The sequence below is a fragment of the Narcine bancroftii genome, chromosome 3, assembly GCF_036971445.1.
Source record: "Narcine bancroftii isolate sNarBan1 chromosome 3, sNarBan1.hap1, whole genome shotgun sequence".
NCBI classification, from domain to species: domain Eukaryota; kingdom Metazoa; phylum Chordata; class Chondrichthyes; order Torpediniformes; family Narcinidae; genus Narcine; species Narcine bancroftii.
Window position 1 is genome coordinate 365,664,961 of NC_091471.1, and position 19,828 is coordinate 365,684,788.

Genomic DNA, 19,828 nt, shown 5'->3' on the forward strand with positions numbered 1-19,828 from the left:
GTCTGCCTGTCCCGCATCGGACTTGTCAGCCACAAACGAGCCTGCAGCTGACGTGGACATTTACCCCCTCCATAAATCTTCGTCCGCGAAGCCAAGCCAAAGGAAAGACGGTTCCAATACACAAATCGTAAAGGCAAATGAACAGTTTTGGCTGTAATGAAAGGACTAAAAAGTCACTAGATATTAAAGAATTTACTCTTCAAAGTTTCTCTTTGGTTTTCCTTTTCCTTCACCTTCTCTCCCTTGCCCTGTTTCACCAGTTTAAATTAGGGATATTCTTTTCAGAATGGTGAGTTGTTTTGTGATTTAGAGAACCACGCAGTTACAAAAGTCAGAAGGAATTAATAATTTTGAGGCAGAACAAATCAGCAGGTGAAATTGTTTGAAACTTGAACTCCTACTCGGAATAAAATACCAATATCTCCTTACAAAAGATGCATTCTTGGATTGCCCTTGGATCCTTTCACTTTCTGAAACCATTGCTTCTGAGTTGACAGCATTCCCAGATTGGTTATCATCTGGTAGTCTGCCATAAAATGATTGCTCCTTGGAAAAGTAAGTAAGGGCACTGCATCCAACAACCCAGTGGGAATTCCAAGTTTGTTCTCTGCTTCCACCACAAGTAGAATAGATAATCTTGAGACTAATGAAAGACTGCAGATGCTGGTGGGAGAAAAAGAATTGTCGCCACATCATGCTGGAACCTTTCATCAAGACTTTGGATCACTTTATTGGTGAAATGGCAGTGGACAAGATGAGCCACAGTTCTGTTGTCCTATTAGTGCATGTTGTAATCTTTACATTATACATGTACATTACAAATTTGTATTAATGTAATATTTACAAGTAATGTTGGTGGCTGTGATTCAGATTTACAATTTTTTTGGTATTGATTTTGACCTTTTATTGTTCTTTCAGACACTGATCTTTTTTATTGGAACTGCTGCTGTCTGCTTGGGCCTCAATTTGATTTTCATTTTGATTTACCTGTTCATCTGCTGCTGCAAGACAAAAGACAACGAAGAAACCAAGCAGTCACATTCCTGTTGCGTCGTGTGGACAGCCGTGACTGCTGGTCTCATCTGCTGGTAAGTGGAGATAGGAGAACATCATGAGTAACTTCCCAATGAGCCATTTTGTAAGGTGCAGTTTCCTTCTCTTCGCAATCTGTTGAGCTCTGGGTACAAATTTTGCAGCAACAAAATTTATTCAGTAAAATGTGAAATGGAATTAAACTTTGAAAGCTAACATTGGTATTTGAATGTAAGCGGGAACTTGGTTATATTGAAACTGTACAACATAATAACACCGCCAGCAACAGGTGTTTGAATCCAACACTGTCTGCAAAGAGTTTGTATGTTCTCCTCATGACTGCATGGGCTTACTCCTGAATTCCAAAGATGTACAGTTTGTAGGTTGATTGGTCACATGGGTGTATTTGGGCGGCACAGCTGGAAGGCCCTGTAACTTTGTCATGTCTCTAAATTTATAATTGAAACTGGTGGTTCAAAGTTGACTGTGCTTATTTAAGCCAATTAAACTTCCTGTGGATAAATGTGTTTTGGATTCCAGGTTTTTATTTTAGTTTGTTCAATCTAATTTCTACATTCGGCAGGTTGATGATCTCCTTGACGATATGGCAAATAATTTTCTATTCTTAATTGGATTGCAGTAGTGTGAATGACACAATAATAATTCAATTTACTTTTTTCTGTCATCAACATCATACATCCACAGTACCCAGCAGAAGTCATCGGATGTTGATGAGAACTGAGAGCCCTGGCTGATGTTCTTTCATTCCACCTGTTGTCCATCACAGGGAAACTGATATATTGCAGCACCCTTAACTATTTAGCTGCGTCAAACAGCTAGTTGCTGGGAAGGAATTGCTTTTCCAAATCTTTATTTTCCGCACCATAGTTGTGGAGGCTTAATTGTTGGATAGATTCAGAACTGAGGAAGGCAGGGTTTTGGTTTATCATCGAGTAGAAGGTTTTGTGAAATGGGTAGAAATGTGGACGAGGCCAAAAAAAAGAGAAGCCTTGATTTTATTCAACAATAAAAGAGGCTTAAGGGGCCATGAGAGCACATCCACCTATCTTGTACATCCCTACATTTTCAATGCTTCTCAATTTTTAAGCAACTTCTTAAATGCCTGCCCAGGTGAGAACTAAAAGTTGGATGGTATCAGATAGCTTCTTTATTTGCAAAGTTTGGCGCGTGATGATGCATTTTATAATGAACTAACATGTTAAGCACTTTCCAACATACTTCTCATGCATAAAGCCTTTTTTTCTGTCGGGTTAGTCAGGTCAGCCATAACTAATGAACACAAGATTTTGTTTAGAGCCTCAAATTAAATTATTTCATAACAAAATGTTCCTTGTTCATGAACAAAACGCACATTATCTCCAAACCCACTGAGGAAAAAAAATTGAGGGTGAATAATCACATCCGACATTGCAAGGAGCATTAATAAATTGAATCTTGGTGGAATTTGAGATCCTTGTGATTTTGCTGCCTCTGTGTACGGCCAAACCTAATTTTATCTTATGGTTTCAGCTAATTAGTCCTGTAGTTTTCATTTTTTTGATAGTGTGGTAGAAACAAAATTTTGTTAATCTAAAACAATTTTTTCACCCTTTCCTAATCTATTAATAAGTAATAATTTCTATATTGCACCAGCCAGGTTTTAGCTCCAGTGTAAACATAATTAACAGATTTTTGCCTCTGAGAATTAAATTGTCATAATCTTAGCTGTATTGATATTGAAATCTCCTGAGTTTTTCTTTCATTGTTAAAATTAATTTTTACTTTCTAATCCTGCAGAGGAATATACCTCTGCTCCTAGAACCTGGCCTTGCAAGTATGTAGGGTAGTAAAAAGAACACATGCCTTGCCTTCTTTGCGCAGGTGCCTTGAATATAGAAGTAAGGAAATCCTGTTTTTAAAAAAAAATCTTTGTGAGGCCACATATTGGAGTATTGTGTGCAATTCTGGTCACAGGATTCTGGAAAGGATGTGGAGAATTTGGAAGTGTTTTACCAGGATTCTTTGTGATAAGAGGGCTTGAGCACAAAGGAGACTTGATTTGTTTACTCTGGAGCATCTGACACTGTGGGGAGACTTGATTGTTGATAAATTTGAGAGACCTAGTAGACAGTCAGAATCTTTTCCCAGGGTTAAAATGTCACAGACAAGAGGCCATGTACTTAAGGTGAGGATGAAAAAGATGCTGACAGATATGTGGGGCAAATCTTTTTTGCAGAGTGGTAGGGTGCCTAGAATGGGCTGCCGAGGGTAGTGGTGGAAGCTTCGGCTAAGATCAAGCGTAGAGCTTCGACTGCAAGCTGATCAAATGGAACATTAATATTCTGAATCTTGGTGGAATCTGAGATGATTTTGCTGTCTCAGTGTATGGATCAATTTTGAGAGGCTGTCACATTAAGAAGGAAGAGGAAAGAATAGGAAGACAATTGGGAGTACCATTGGAGCAGAAGAGCTGGCTTGCTGACATAGTGATGGACTCTTGCTGATTGGGGGACCAATCTCACACATTTTCCACCTCCATCAATCAGTCTCAAAAGGATGGTTGCGGAAGCAAACTCCTCAGGAGGACAAAGAATCCAGAAAACCATCAAGCTGGCCGTGAAGGACCTGAGAGAAGGTTCCCCATTTTCCCTGGACTTTTTTGTCTGGAGGGTCTTGATGGAATGCTGAAAACTTGAGGGAAATGACATCTACTGCCTACAGGATTTCACAGATAACAGTCACTTTGATGTGATCTTCAAGACCCCAGAGGGATGGCAGAGAATACTCCGGGACTTCCAGGAGAATGGGGCCATGGCTCCATTCTCACAATTCCAGGAACAGCCGCTCTTTGCCCTTCCAACACAGAAGGAACGATTGATAATGATGCACATGTTCAACTTGCGAGTCCCAGTCATAGATGTGCTCACCTTCCTAGGCAGTTATGCTGAGGGTACACGGAACTGCATGGACGTCAAAGATGTGTTTTTATCCTGGATCAACAAATGCCAAGTGAAGGTGAAGCTGAGAGAGGACAGCAAAGGAGCCATCATCTTGCCATTGGAGCAAGCTGTGGGTACTTGGTCTACGCCAGACAGCCCAGGGTGTAAATGAACTGCAACAAACCTGGGCATATGGCAGCCTAATGCAGCTCAGTCATCTGTAAGAACGCCAAGCTCAAAGGGCCGTAGGAGGAGCAAGAGCTGCAACTTGTGTGGGGAAGCAAGCCACCTCTACGCAGGCAATAAGAGGGCAAATGGCCAACATCACCTCCTCCAACAAGGTCAAACCTCCCCCACCCCCCAAACTCAACTGCAACAGAGACCGAGAACAGGAGTGAGGAATCACTAAGCAGGTCAGTTCCAACCCACAAAGCCCAGTCACTATGTTTGAGGCCCCTATTGAGGAGGTAGAGTCAACGGAAGAGGGAGCTGAGGAGGAAAATGGCAGACGGTGAAGAAAACCCCAAAATACCTAGGGAAGAAACTGGCAACCAACACTGCAAGCAGCAGGAAGAAAAGTGGTAAGGTGCAAACGGAGACCAGCAACCTCTCTTCATCAGAAGAGGTAGCCAGCATGCGTGCCGACTAAAGACAGAGGAAACGCAAAGATGGAGGAAAAGGAAAGAGGAAAACTGGTGACGAATAACCTCAATCAAAACTTAGTGATCCCCAGCCCCAGGAGACCGGGAGCACTGCAGAAGCAGTCACCACCTCCTTCCCCCCCCCAAAAAAAACTCAGAAAAGAATACAAACCAGCCAGGTGACGGATATCTCCCGCAGAGACGCCACCAGCTTCGCCTGAGGATGTCCCACTCCCAGAGGAAGATTACCCCCTTATTCCTGAGCCAGGAATCAGTGCTGGAGTTCACTAAAGCAGTGGACATGAGGTTTCAGGCTGATTGACGCTGGACCGTAAGGAGTGTGAACTGGAGACTCTTGTAAAACAAAAATGAATATTAAAATAGCAACGTGCAGAGTGTCAAATGCACTACACGAAGTGTAAATGCCTTGCGATACTTTGTCAAAGTCCAGGCAGATTTGTGGTCACAATGTTATCTTGCTGCAACCAGGCAACTTTGCAATCACTGAGATTAAAGAGGTGGTTAGGGGAAGATTCCTCATGACAGAACTAATGTATCGCGACACCCAGCTCTGGCTGATCAACTTGTACACCTTGCCCTTGTGGAGCAAGAGGGTGGCCTCTTACAGCAGCTCCCAAAATGTCTGGCACTGCCCAGGCTGGTTGTTCTGGCCGGTGACTTCAACTGCATTATCTTGTAGATCAATGGCAAGTGATTGCTTTGGTCTTGGAGTGTATTTGTTGAATGACAACTTAAAAGCGTACATTTTGTGACCTTCCAGAAAATTGTCAGTCAGATTCATGTGCGGCTTTTATTTGAAGAGTTCTTCTTTGTTTAACAGTGCTTCCATTGGGATTGGCTTCTATGGGAACAGTGAAACTAACGATGGTGTCTATCAGCTGACTACTTCCATCCACCATGCAAATCACACACTTGCTGGACTAGATGGCTTGGTAAGATGATGAATTTTCCGCCCACTGGAATTATCTGGTGGTAATTTTCTTTCATGTAACATGTTAGAATGTGTTGTAATGGGTTGTTTGAATACCTCTGCTATAATTTTGCTCACTGCATGGGTTTTATTTATACTTGCAAATCTTAATTTCCCCAAACCTAGTTTCCAATCCTGTACATTTGGCCCTTCTAATCTGTGCTAAAATATTATTCTGCTTGTCCCATTGACCTGCACCCAGTCCATAAGCCAATAGACCTCTCCCAATCATGTGGCCCGTTTCCAATGCTTGGTCAAAATTTAAACATGTAGAGTGTTTCTATTTGAAGATTACTGTTTTTCTAAACAAGGTGCATTGCAATAGCTTAATTGTTTTTATGTATTTATAATAATGAGATACCTTTTGCTAAAATAAAGCTTGCAAATGTAATGGCTTGAATTTTACTGATAAATTCCAGATGTTTATTTCATACTGTTCCAATTCCTATTTGAATGGTAGCAAGACCAGAGGGCATTCATGAGTATAAAGTCAAGTACTGACATCCCATATATCCTAATATTTGGTGCCATACTATAACTTAGATCCCTGTGTAGCCCAGATACAGATCTCACCTGCAGATCTCCACCTTCCAGCATTCAGAAGTTGTCAGTTAAACTTGGGCAACGGGCTATTGGACACAGTATCGCAAAAATGTGGATCAACAATGCTTCATGGGGGAAAAAAAAGGTGCAAATGTAAAACGTAGGCAGCAAGAAGGGTGGCAGGGTACCACGATTCCACTACAGCACCAGTGACCCGGGTTCGAATCCAGTACTGTCTGTAAGGAGTTCATATGTTCTCCCCATGTCTGTGTGGTTTCCTCCAGATGCTCCAGTTTCCTGTCACCCTTCAAAACATATGGGAGTTGTAGGTTAATTGAGGTATTTGGGTGGCACAGGCACGTGGGCCGGAAAGGCCTGTTTCCGTGCTAAATGTCTAAATTTAAATTTAGAAACTGCTCACAAATTTTCTCAAATGAAGCAATTTTCTGTATTCATCTGTCAAATAGAAAATGGCCATAGAGAATGGGACTATTCATTCAACGTGTCTCACTCTTACACCACAGAACTCTACTTTTTGTGGTGCCAAGATCTTTGCATGGGATCTAGTTCTCTTCATCTTCTCAAGGGGTATGGGTTTCTATGTCAAGGTCACCATTTATAGCTCCCCATAAAAAGGCAATTTGCAGTGACTTCTGATCTGACAAGAGAAGGAACACTGAAGCAAGTTTGCTCGTGAGTAATGCTCTGGGGACTCTCTGCAATAATGACCTTGAACTGAACTGACTGACCTCCAACAAGTCATGAACAATATCCTTTATGAAATATTTTCTCTCAACTCTCATTGATTTCAATTTTATAAAGACTCCTTGATGCTACAATCTGTCAAATGGCGCTTCTAAGCATGGGCATTCTTTCTCACTTCACCTTTAGTATTCAGTTCTTGTCAGTGCTTTGGACGAATGTTTTAACATGATTGATGGCACCTGCCATCATTTTAATGATTGATATTGGTGATTGAGCATTGATGCCACGTTTGACAGGAGTAAGTTGTGGAGCAGGGGGCTTCAGAAATTTGGTCAGCATCTTATGAAAATGCTGAAAATATTCAGCAAGAAGCAGCCTCGGTAAAAACTAAATTTACCTTTCACTGAGCCAGTTTTAAATTTTAGTCTGAAGTTGTTTTCGCCCTAGTCTTCACTGTCTAATGTTCCACTCCCTGTCTTCATAATAAGTTTTAAAAAATAATTATCTTTAAGATGTTTCCATTTCTTAATAAAACAAGGCTCTTGACAATGCATGCAGAATGTGGATAGATTGAAAATATTAGTAAGTTCTTTGCAATTTTTGAACAAGGTAAACTTTAAGAAATTGGTTCAGTAAATTGCAGTTAGCACAACACTTTTTTAGTGCCAAAACCCAGGTTCAAATCCAGTGTTACCTGTGAGGAGTTTGAATGTTCTCCCTGTGTCCATGTGGGTTTCCTCTGTGTTTCCTTCCAGCCTCCAAAAATGTACAGGATAGCAGGTTAATTGGTCACATCGGTGTATTTGGGTGGCGCAGGCTAATGTATTGTTCTGTAATTAAATACAGTATTAACAGACAATGTTTATCGGTGAATTGAGTTCCTCTACATTTTTAGGGTGTGATTAAACTTTTTCGGCAAATAGCTAAGGTGATGTGATCTTGATCTTTACCTGTAACATCTGCCCAAATCACTCCCCCACCCCAGTATCTCCTTTGTGCAATATCCTTCATTCAGTCATAGTGAAAGCAGGAAGTGCAGTTTGTGCAGCTCACTTCACAAAGTCACGGGCACTTGAACGTAAAAGGATACGTCGTTTTTTTTAATATACGTAGAGAATTATACATCATTCACAGAAATGTTTTAGGCATTTTGTCTACCTGTACTTGAAATATTTTTAAGTTTCTTGAAATTTGCTAACCTAATGGTTTGCAGCTGTCACAAACTATCTTTTAAAACAGTGGTTCTCAACCTTTCTCTTTCCACTCACATCCTGTGATTACATAAGTAATCCTGTGATTAGTAAGGGGTTGCTTAAGGTGGGATGTGGGTGGGAAGAAAAAGTTTGAAATCCACTGTTTTAGTCGTCCCTCGTTGACGCACGGTTTCAGAACTCCAAAGGAAATGGATCAATGACAATTTTATCAAGCAAAATATTTCAGTAACAATTGGGGCTAGAGCAGCGGTTCTCAACCTTCCCTTCCCACTCACATCTCACCTTCAGCAATCCCTTACTAATCACAGAGCACTGATGGCATAGGGATTACTTAAAGTGGGATGTGAGTGGAAAGAAAAAGGCCGGGAACCAGAGTTTTAAAACATTATCAGAAAAACCAATTTGGGAAAATATTCACTTTTAAAATTGTTCAATTCTTTTCTTGGTTGCCACTTGCTATGTGCTGGAATTGGGATGTAAAATCTTGTGCTAATAACTTGCTTGTGCGGTGAAGGAAGGGATGGTGAGATGGGAAATGCCAAAGTCAGGCCGTAGCTCCATGACCCTGCTCCTTGGATAAAGAGTGCGAGAAGGATTTCCTTTGAACATTAGTTCAGAATGCTTCCCTTCCTTCAGAAGTCATTGTCAGGAAGGCTATAAAAATTATATCCTTCCAGGGGAGGTTGGGGGCGATCTTTTCCACACACTCGCTTCCTCAAGCAAGCATTTAATTATGAATCCCTCAACAGAATGCTTGAAGCATCCAAAAGAAAATGTTTCTATTCTGTTAATCACTTCATTCTACGTATGAATGCTGTACATTGAGAACTTGATCGGATGATACCATGCCCGTCATTGTGTCCTTGAGCTAGGATGGTTGTTTATGTACACTGTCACTTGCAGGGAGAATAAACCGTGGTTAACCTATGTACATCTGAAAACTATCAAATGGTTGCTAATCTATTTTGAATGTACTGTAAGTTCAAGAACAGTGGAATTAGCAACTTCTGGTTCTTTTACTTGGCGTCATTGTATAGGAGCCATCACGTTAGAAAGGTCAATGCCCTAAACCAGCTGGAATCTGTTCCTGCCAAGATATCCTGCACCTGGGCATAGAGGACGAGGTAGCCCAACTTGCTAACATCCTGAAACTGCATTTTAGCCATGGTCATCAAGATTCCTTTTACTGTCATGTAATAATATATTAAACATATAACACACATATACTTAAACTATTGTTTGCCATAAAGAGTCACGCTCAGCCAAGTGCCCCCGACAATAGGAGGAAGAGTCCCTTCAGAGTCGCTGAGTTTCCCTGGATTCACCTCCAGCGCTCCCACAGACTGCAGCCGCACAGACTCCTGTTCAATTCCTCGGCAACCCGAGCTCCAGATCCAAATCTCCAACGCGATCAGGATGCCTTTAGTGCCCGTGGCCTTTCGGGAGCCTTTCCTGGCCTCAGCACCCTCTCAAATCCCATCTGTGATACCTGATCTCCTGTCCTCAAGTCGCCAGCAGCCCGTGTATGTCCTTCAGCTGCTGAGCCCCCCACTGGTCCACTGCCATAGTTACCATCCTGCAGGGTTGTCCCCCATGCTTCACCATTGCAGATGCCCTGTGCTGGTCCGCTGCTCCATGCAGTCTGCAATCCCTTGTGGCCACTGTCGAGCACAGGTGCCGCAGTGATCTCGCAGTTGCGGGATTTTGCCTGTAAACACCATCAGCTCTTTTAATGGGCCGTTTAAAGCCAGTGAAGAGCCGTTGACATGAGAACCAGGTTGTTGAACCCTTCAGATCAGCACTGTGTCTCCATTCCCTACTCTCCTGGGTCTGCCTGCACCAGAGGTAGTGCTGCCCTTTTTTTTCCCTACAGCTTGATTTAAAAATGTTGTAATCTTTAATTGTTTACAAAATGCTTTAGTTTTGAATTTTAAATGTTTTCCAACCATTGCAAAAGCAGTAAAAATCAACTGAGGCAGTATAATTGATCCAAATACATTCCTGCTTCACTTTTAAATAATTAGGTTCCTGGGAGATAAGTAGCTGAGTAATAAATGGGCAGTTCTCCAACTCTGCAGTCAGCCTTCCAACAAGATGTGAATCCAAACCAATGGCCTTGAATCCATCCTCAGAATGCTGAGGGGAGAGAACAGCAATTGACACATTGCCATTTCCAGGTTTCTCAGTGCTTGGCAAGAACTGTAACCTTTAACCTTCTGGTGCGGGTTTCACTGACAGCAGAAACATTCTAATGTTAAAAAAAATCCCCTAAATTATAAGGGAGCACCATCCTTTTCTAAAGTTCAGTTTCATTTTTAATTCTCACTGATCTGGAAAAATTGTTTTTCTTTTAAAACAACTGACTAGCTTATGCAAACCCCATTTCCATTATCATCTTGAGTATAGAGTTGGGGTGTCATGTTCCATTTGTGGAAACCATCGGTTACATCGCATTTGGAGAATTGAGCGCAGTTCTGCTTGAAGGATGTGGTCACAACGGAGAGGGCGCAGAAGAGAATCGACTGGATGTTGCCTGGAGTGGAGGAGCTTACTCGTAAGGAAAGTTTGTATGCATTCCTGGGTGTATTCTCACTGGAAAAATAAAAGCCTGAGGGGTGACCTTGTCGAGGTTTATTAACTTTTGATGGGCACAGACAGGATAGATGGTCAGAATCCTTTTCTCAGGAAGGGATTCTGAAACTAAAGAGCATAGTTTGAGGTTAGAGAAGAGAAATTTAAAGGAGATTTGAGGGATAGGTTTTTCCACATAAAGAGTGTTGAATGTCCGACACAAGCTGCCAGAGGTAGCAGTGGTGGGAGATACAATGTTTAAAAGGCATTTGGATGCGTACTTGGATAAGAAAGACATCGAGGTAAATGGGATTAGTGTTAACTGCTTCATGGTCAGCAGAGACCTGATGGGCTGAAGGGCCCCACATTTGTGCTCTTCCTTTCTATAATTCTAGCCATCTTTCATGCGACCAACACTTGGATCTCTTTGCCAGATGCTGCACAATGTTGTTCAGCCTCCCTCCCCTCTCCATGCTTCTGACTCTCAAGACTGAACCTTTCTTGCATATTCAATGACTTCCAGCACTTAAATCCCCTTGTCATGGTGAGTGATCAATAGGCCACACCTCTGGGTGGCCTGGAAAAGGACCAGAAACATCAGCAATATTAAAAGCTGTTACAGGAGCCATGTGAAGGGAGTTTGTTCACCCACAGTCCACTTACCCAGGTTTGGATCTGGAGCTCGGCTTGCCGATGTATGAACAGGAGTCAGTGCAGCTGGAGAAGGACCGAAGGTGAATCCACAGACACTCTGATTCTGAAGGGACTCTCTTGCTTGTCGTTCTTTCGTACTCTAAGGGGTGCCGGGTGACACTAATGGCTACTCTTTGGTTTACGACAAACAGAGGCAATTTCTTGTAATATTACATGACAATAAAGGAATCTTGAATTTGTTGTCCAAGTTAAATTTTGCAGAGAAACAATGTGCGGATGAGGTTTCATTTTTAAAACCGTCCTCACTGATATCTGTGATGACAAATGTAGACTCTCGTGCTTCTCAGTTGGGGCCTCCTGGTCATTCCCAGCTGCTACTGCGGATCTCTGCCATTTTTTACAGGGTGCAGCAGACTGCTGCATTACTAAAGAGAAGACTTGAGCTACTTTTGTTCAACTCCCAGGAGTTGGCAGGGTAGGCATTATCTTTGCAGATGTCTGAAGTGCAGGTGAATGTAGACAACACTCATGCAGAATTATTATCTTCCCTGACAACCTCATGGCCCTGACGATACTCTTGGAAGATTGACACAGACCATGACTACACTAATATTCTCCAACAGGTCAAGTTCCTCTCCTCGCCTTCTGCAGTCAATGGCTATCTTCAACCATTTTCATTCTCTACCATCCTCTTTATTGGCTTTTCTGAGATAATTCCCCTATTTATTCAGACTTTTGGTAAGTAAATGCATCTTGACCTATACCCATCTGGTTTAATCCAGTGGTTTTCAAGTAATCTCTGTACTCTGTGATTCGTAAGGGATTGCTTAAGGTGGGATGTGAGTGGGAAGGGAAGGTTGAGAATCACTTCTCTAGACTCAATTGTTACTGGAATATTTTGCTTGAGAAAAATGGTCATTGGTCCATTTCCTTTGGAGTCCTGAAACCGTACACATAACGAGTCAATGAGGTACAATTAAATTTTTTTCTTTCCACCCACATACCATGACTAATCAGGGCACCTATGGCATAGGGATTACTTCAAATGGTATGTGAGTGGAAAGAAAAAAATTTGAAAACCACTGATTTAATCTCTTTGTGAGGCATTTAATGATGCACCCATTTTGATTCTGACCTGAGGTGAAACTTTGATTTTTGATTGGCACTCAAAAACCATAGGATTTAACCCTATCGCTGTTCTAAGGATCACTCAATGAAATAAAATGCAATTTGCAGGGATTTATTCGAATAATTTGCTGGAAAAGGATGGATTTTTAAAAAAAAAATTCTTTTAACAAGTATTGATTTTTCTCTTTAGGTATCTGGGACAACCAGGAATATGAAAGTTGATCTGAAGCAACATATAGCAAGGCTTGATGAGATCTTTACACAAAAAATGGAATTCATTTACATCCTGAATTTCATGCAGCAGTTGGCAGATGCAATCATCTCACAGCTTTCTGGTCTCCCAACTTGGAGTGATATAAATTTGAATGTCGGAGAAACAGCCAATAAAATTGACTACTTCGAATATTACAGGTAGGAGTTGAGAAAAAGATCTTGCAGAATTATTTTTAAGAATTTCATTTATTTCAGGCTAAGGCTTGATCTTTCAAATGAAAGCAATTGTTTCAGTGCATTTGGGTAAATAAAGGGAAGTTTTTTTTAGTGTAATCAGTGGTTGCGAATTATTACTGACAATTTCTAGTAAAGTTGGCCATCTGTAATATTACAGTAATGTTATTTTTGAATGTCCACTGATAGCAAATATGCCTCCCATATTTGGGCCATTCATGAATTAAATATGGACATGAAAAACAGTTGAATGGAATGTCATATGGATAAGTACCATTACTGGTATTAAGCAGAATGGAAATCTCTTTTGACCCAAACTGAGCTGTAAAAGATAACTTCAGTAGTTGTAATTTACAATAGTTGAACTCCAGAGTGTGCAGGGTTATGCAAACCCTGTTCATTTTTTAGTTCAACGTTCAGGTTTATTGTCAGAGTACATCACGTACAACCCTGAATTACTTTTTCCTGTGGGCGAGGCAGAATTACCACTTAGTGGCTTTGGGGGAAAAAAAAACTATACTCAGCAAGATAAATATATAAGTAAACAAATAAAGAAATATGAACAAACTGCAAAACAGAGAGAAAAAAAATCAATAAAGTGCAAAAGTGAGAGCCCTTAAAAGTGTCCCTGATTGAGTTTGTTGTTGAAGAGTCTGATGGTGGAGGGTTCGCAGCTGTTCCTGAACCTGGTGGTGCGAGTCTTATGGCACCGATACCTCTTTCCTGATGGCAGCAGCGAGAACAGAGTGTGTGCTAGGTGACGTGGATCCTTGATGATGGGTGCTGCTCTCCAATGACAGTGTTCCCTGTAGACTTTCTCAATGGTGGGAAGGGTTTTTCCTGGGCTGTGTCCACTGCTTTTTGCAGGGCTTTATGCTTAGGGGTTATTGATGACCCCATGCCAGACCATGATGCAGCCAGTCAGCGCACTTTCCACTACACATCTGTAGAAATTTGCCAGGGTTTTGATGTCACACCAAACCTCCGCAAACTCCGCAATCTGATCAATTTGCTGATTCCAGTCCGATGTGCACATTGGAACTGGAAATGCATATTTTTCAATAGTATAGGAAAATAATCGTGCATTAAGATATCTGAAGTTGACATCAACCACTCCCAAAACTTCAAGTTGTGACACAGAGAAACTTCTTTTGGCTCAACTATCGAGTGTGGGTGCCTGCAAAGAGTCACAATCATTCATCCATTTCCTCACCTACCTACTGTACACATTCAAATAGCAGAGATGGGATGACAAAGCTTCCAGAAGAGGGGTGGAGCTCACTCATTAGTCTGCATCAACAAGGATGAGGTGCAGATAGTAGACAGCTTTAAATTCCTTGAAGTAAACATCTCCAGTGACTTGTCCTCGTCCACCCACGTCAATCGAATGGCTAAGAATGAGGACCAGCATGTCTGTTTCCTCTACAATTTAAAATATAATTCTTTATTTATTGCACAATGAACCATATCAACCAATATATTTACAGATATATCTCTCTAAATATTCACAGTGACATTTTCTCTTTTTTCCCCCCATCCCTCTCTTCCCCCTTCCCACCCCCCCTCCAAAAACAGTAAATATTGGACATGTAAAATACAATCTTTAGACAAAAGGAATACCAACAAAAAAGACGCATCATCTACTTATTCGCATTAAATCTGATCGTGTTTATCTTATTTTAGGTCGTGGAGGTCCTAGGCCTGCTCTTTCTGTTATGTTCCATGTATGGTTCCCAGGTTTCCCCAATCATTATAACTTTTGTCTTTTAATATGTGATTTTTTTTTCCCCAATGGGATACACTTAAACTTGGTTATATATTCCATTAATGTTTATAGTCATATGGTCCAACATAGCCATCTTGTATCTTTATTTTCACTTTTCCGCCACTTCACCACCTCCATCCCCTTTTTTTTCCATTAGTGTTTTTTTAAGTTTTCCTTTTTAATCTCAATATATGACAATGCATTTAAGACATGAAATACCCCAAGAATCCCCACAAGCAATAACCCTTTAACCCCAAATGAACCTCCCCTCCTTGGTTTGCTTCCTGTCCCTTGACGGCAACCACAACTCCCCTTTCCATTCGGTTTGCGAACTTACTCACAAGTGTCAACCGATTTCGCAGTGACCATTATTCTCCCTCCCCCAGCACCCCCCCCCGAGAGAACACTATTTTCCTATACTTATAACAAAGCTCCCTCTCTTTTTCCCCTTCTCTTATCCATCTTTAAATCTTTATATATACATTATAATTACATTATATTTTTACAATTTTTTGTATTTTTTCTTTCCAGTCATCCTTCTTGTCACTCCTCCTCCTCTCTTCTGTCCTGCAAATGTTCAGCAAATTCTTGGGCTTTCTTTGGGTCCGAGAACAGTCTATTCCTTTCCCCAAGAATGAATACTTTGAGTACTGCTGGATGTCTTAATATCTTAATATAAATTTATACCCTTTCTTCCATAAGATTGTTTTCGCCTTGTTGAATTCCTTCCTCTTCTTTAAAAGTTTGAAGCTTATGTCCGGGTAAACAAATATTTTTTTTCCCTTATATTCCAATGGCTTACTGTCTTCTCTAACCTTCTTCCTTGCCTGCTCCAGTATGTTTTCTCTTAGAAATTTTACCAATATTGATCTCGGTTTTTGATGTGGTGGCAGTTTCGGTACTAGCACTCTATGTGCCCTTTCGATTTCTATTTCTTCATGTGAATCTGTCGTTCCCAGCACTTTCGGAATCCATCCTTTTCTTTCATATCTGACCCTTCTTTGCCTCCTTTCAGGCCAACTATTTTTATGTTGTTTCGCCTACTGTACTTTTCCAATACGTCAATTTTTTGTGACAATTTTTTCTGCTCTCTTCCAACTTCCCTCTTAAACTCCATTTCTGTAGAAATCTCCATTTCTACAGCAGCTTCTTGTTCCTCCACATTTTCTACTCTTTTCCCTATTTCAGTCATGACCAACTCTAAGCTTTGCATTGTCTTCAGCTCTTTTCATTTTTCTTTTGATTGGCTATCATGGAAATTTAGTTCATTCTTTTAATGATCTCATTTGTTCTTCAAAAAAGGCTTTATCTAAACTTTGTCCTTCTATTTTACCTTCTTTCTTTTGAAATTCTTGGTGGTTTTCCTGCTCTTCTTCTGTGTCTGTAACTATGTGTGTCATCTTCTTCTCTTCTTTGTATCTTCATCCTTCTCTGGTGAGCTGCTTCTGTATCCTTGCTGGGCCTCCAGCTGCTATGTCTCCTGTTGTTGGGCCCCCTGCTGCAGGTCGACCCGCTGCAGGGCCCCCTGCTGCAGGTCGACCCGCTGCAGGGCCCCCTGCTGCAGGTCGACCCGCTGCAGGGCCCCCTGCTGCAGGTCGACCCGCTGCAGGGCCCCCTTGCCACAGGTCGACCCGCTGCTGGGCCCCCTTGCCACAGGTCAACCCGCTGCTGGTCGCCCCATTGCCACTCACCCTCTTCCAGCCCTTCATTCTCTTTCTCACCACTCTTCTTTCTTGTTTACTTCCCCCAGCCGAATGCCCCGATCCTGAGCGACTCTCAGCTGGCCACTCCGCAGCTGGCCGCTCCTCAGCTGAGTCCCCCTCCCGTCGGTGATAACCTTTCCTTTTACTTGAGCACCACGCATGCAACTTTTCGCGCACCCCTCTTGGCTCTGAGAGCCATTTTTGGAGTCCGCCAGTTGGGAGGACACCGCTCCTCTGGGGACTCACCAACACCAGAGATCGGCCGCTCTTCTCCACGGTGGCTCTCTGCTTCGATGTGCAGGTAAGGCCTTCTTCTTTCTTCTCCAGTGATTTTCTTTCTTCCCTTTTCTCTGTTATTCTTACTTTCTCTCTTTTGGGGGCCATCTTCTGTCTCTTCTCTGTAACTTTATCTTTCTCTTCCTGTATTTTATGTTTGTTGAGCTCTGCTTTTTCACACTTTTTTCTTTTCTCTGGAGAGGGCTGTTTCCACCCGACCAGCCATGACTCCTTCCCTGCCATACTCTCTCTTAACCCACCTCCCATTAGGTCGAAAATTCATAAGTGTGAGTTCACACGCCACTAGATTCAAGGGCAGTTTCGGTGCTGCTATTATCAGACTTGTGAATGAACCACAAAATAGCCCTTGCTCTGCATCAACTGGTTTCTCTCTAACTCTGGAATTCTATACTGGATTACTTGCTGTACTACGTATGCAATGTTCCCAAAACAAACTTTATCACTGCATTCTGGTATACATTACAGTAAACTTGAACATCAGGGTGATAGCTAAATACAGTAAAATCCTCATTATCCAGAATCCAAGCCACTGGCAGCTTCAAGCAACCGGCAAAAAAAAAGCAGAAATAGGTTTAAAAAAAAACTTAAGTTTAAATTTGGTTAGTTTGCCAATCACACAACATGCAATCTCAAACCTCTGGAAAATTATATCTGGCACCAATCCCCATAGATGCTGGATACTTTAGTTCAGTGGACTTGCTGTTAAGGAAACAAAATCAGGTTGTGGAAGGTTGCGTTGGAGAGAGGAGTGTGTGGAAGGCAAGATGCAAATAGGGGTGGAATAGAGCTGCTCTTTTTCCCACTTGATTTGTGCTTTTCTATTTGCCTGAAGAATAATATGAACAAGTTAGGTCAGTAATGAGTGTCTTAGACTCTGGTCTAATTTTACTTTAGTTTTTTTTATTGGCTGTGTTCAGTCACAGCAATTGGCATTCTCAGTCTCATCAAGTTTCGTTTCTCTCCAAGCAGTGAATGGAAATAGGCAAGGTTTGCTTGGCGATAGGGAGGGTTGATCATGGTGTTCACAATATTGGAGCAAATAACAGAGTTATTTGGCTTATCAGAGCACCTCATGATAGATTTGAGACAGTCTGTCAAATAGAGAAGACTTGGAAAATGTGGATGATGATTCCTGTAGGGGAAAAAAAGAATCAAGGAGAAACTTGTCTGAAATTATGCATCTTGTACCATTTGTCTATTGGGAAGCATTTTTGCCTTGCTAACTCTGTTAATGGTTTATATTATTAGATTACATTGTAGTTTTTGCTTTGTCGTCGTTGTCCAAGTTGCTGAAGTGCTTTTATAGAAAGGCACAGCTGAGAAGAGTCATAATTCTTTTACACAATCACTCCCTTATTCTCTTCAGACCAGTACAGCAATTTGGAAAACGTGTTAGCAAGCAGCTGCAAAGGCAAAGTTAGAATGATAGAATTTCAAGCACTCCAGAATTTAACCTAATTTTTAAATCCAGAGTTGTGGAATTTGCTTGTGATTTTGAAATCCATTTTAGTAATTTCCTCTGCAAAAATGTCTCCTTCCACTCTTTGGTATGCTTTTTTTTAATATGGAAAGCTACTTTGCTGCATTCTGTCATGTAATTTCAGTCAGCAGAATGGAAACTAAGTTTTGGTGGTATCACTTCACTATTTCTTTAGAGATGCAAGTGGAGGTGGTTAGTTGATTCAGGAGGTGTCGGACAGTCAAAGTTTGCAAGCTGAGTAACATCATTCGTTGCACAACTCTTCAAGTTTATCGTACCATTGCACAAATACAACCCAGTGAAATGGCGCTCTCCGGTCCTCGACGTAAAACACTGCAAATACACAAACAAACAAATATTAAAATAAATAAATATTATTGTTACATAAATAGATGAGTCACAGAGGAGCAGCTCATCAGTCATTCAACAGTCTCACTGCCCGGTAACATAACCAGAGTCTGGTTGAAATGTTAAATTCACAAAAGTTCAGATTGTAGGATAGTATTAATGAAAATCATCTCAAAAGTAATTTGCCAGTTGTTGAAATATTCATGGGACAGCATTATATTGCTAAAAATTGTAGAGAATTTCCTCTGGATCTGTGGATGTACGGTGTATGGTCATGTCATGCAGTACTAATGAAGTTACAGATTCTTCATTGATGGTTCAGCCCTCTATCAGGATATTAGCATAACGTAGAAGCATGGGCCAAAGTCACGCCAAGTGGCTCAGAATTATTGGAGGAGCTTGAATTTGGCATAGACGTAAAGTTGATGCTCCACTTGTCTCTTCAGAGAAATTAAATCCTTAAGTAACACATGATAGAGTAAAACCTTTGGTATCCGGCACCTAAGGGGATTGGTAGATGCCGGTGAGTGTATTTTCCAGTTGCTTAAAATTATTTAAACCTCTGTATTTTTTTAACCTATTTTGTTTGCCGGTTGCTTGAATTCCAGATAACAGAGGTTTTACTGTACTTGCATCAATGCATGTTCTTAGATTATTTAGAAGCTTTTTAGGATTTTAATTGAGATTTTAAAATATTTGATGTGTTTACTCTTAACGATTGTTTCAGGTGGCTGTCGTATCTTTTGCTCCTCATTATTGACATGGTTATTTGCCTGGCGGCATTTCTGGGTCTGGCCAAACAATCCAGATGGCTACTTGTACTGTGAGTATTGTATTATAGAATCCATCTCATCTAGGCAACATGTTACATTAAGTAATTTGTACTGGAAATAAATGATGCAGATGAAGATCTTTCCACTTTTTTTTGTGGAAGGATTTCATTTATTTGAACTGAAAATCAGGCTGATATTGATACTTATCAGAATCTCCATTTCCAAAATGAAGAAGCTTCAGCATTGTTTTTCATCTACTGTGATCTCACCCAGAGGAGATGATGATTTTTCTGAGTTAGAATGAGCCAAGACAAATCTGTTAAAGCATCTATTTCCTTTGATTGTGAAAAATAAATAAATAATAATGAAGAAAGTGTGGGGTTTGAGGCCTTCTGCAATCTTAATTAGTTCACCAATTTTTCTGGGAACTAAATTGACTGTAATGCCAATTTTAATGGCTGCATTTACACAGATTTAAGTCAAGAATTTCAAGTTACTCCATCACTGAAAACAAATTTAAAGGTTGGACACCACCCCTGGGTCATCTCCTCTCCTTCTCTTTCTCAAACTGAGGTGGGGGTGTGGTCTCCCCATTTT

At 41.1% G+C, this 19,828-nt stretch overlaps 1 protein-coding gene and 1 long non-coding RNA gene across 9 annotated transcripts in view; one reads left to right on the forward strand and one right to left on the reverse strand.

The window, feature by feature from the left end:
- Positions 1-19,828, forward strand: part of ttyh2 (tweety family member 2) — a 77,350-nt gene that overhangs the window by 19,428 nt on the left and 38,094 nt on the right. For 7 of the 8 annotated variants that reach the window (XR_011354941.1, XR_011354939.1, XR_011354942.1 and 4 more), the window contains exons 2-5: positions 919-1,088; positions 5,454-5,565; positions 12,609-12,829; positions 19,186-19,281. Coding sequence is in view for 3 of the 8 variants with exons in the window: in XM_069930186.1 (XP_069786287.1) it covers positions 919-1,088; positions 5,454-5,565; positions 12,609-12,829; positions 19,186-19,281 (599 nt within the window). In the remaining 5 variants the exon portion in view is untranslated. Of the gene's footprint in view, positions 1-918; positions 1,089-5,453; positions 5,566-12,608; positions 12,830-18,569; positions 18,982-19,185; positions 19,282-19,828 lie in introns of those variants that run through there. The other variant, XM_069930188.1, reaches the window with a different exon arrangement.
- Positions 7,551-18,435, reverse strand: LOC138759561 (uncharacterized). Its single transcript, XR_011354947.1, has 3 exons — positions 18,389-18,435; positions 14,083-14,287; positions 7,551-7,681 (listed from the first exon to the last, which is right to left on the reverse strand). It is a non-coding gene; the product is annotated as an uncharacterized lncRNA (long non-coding RNA).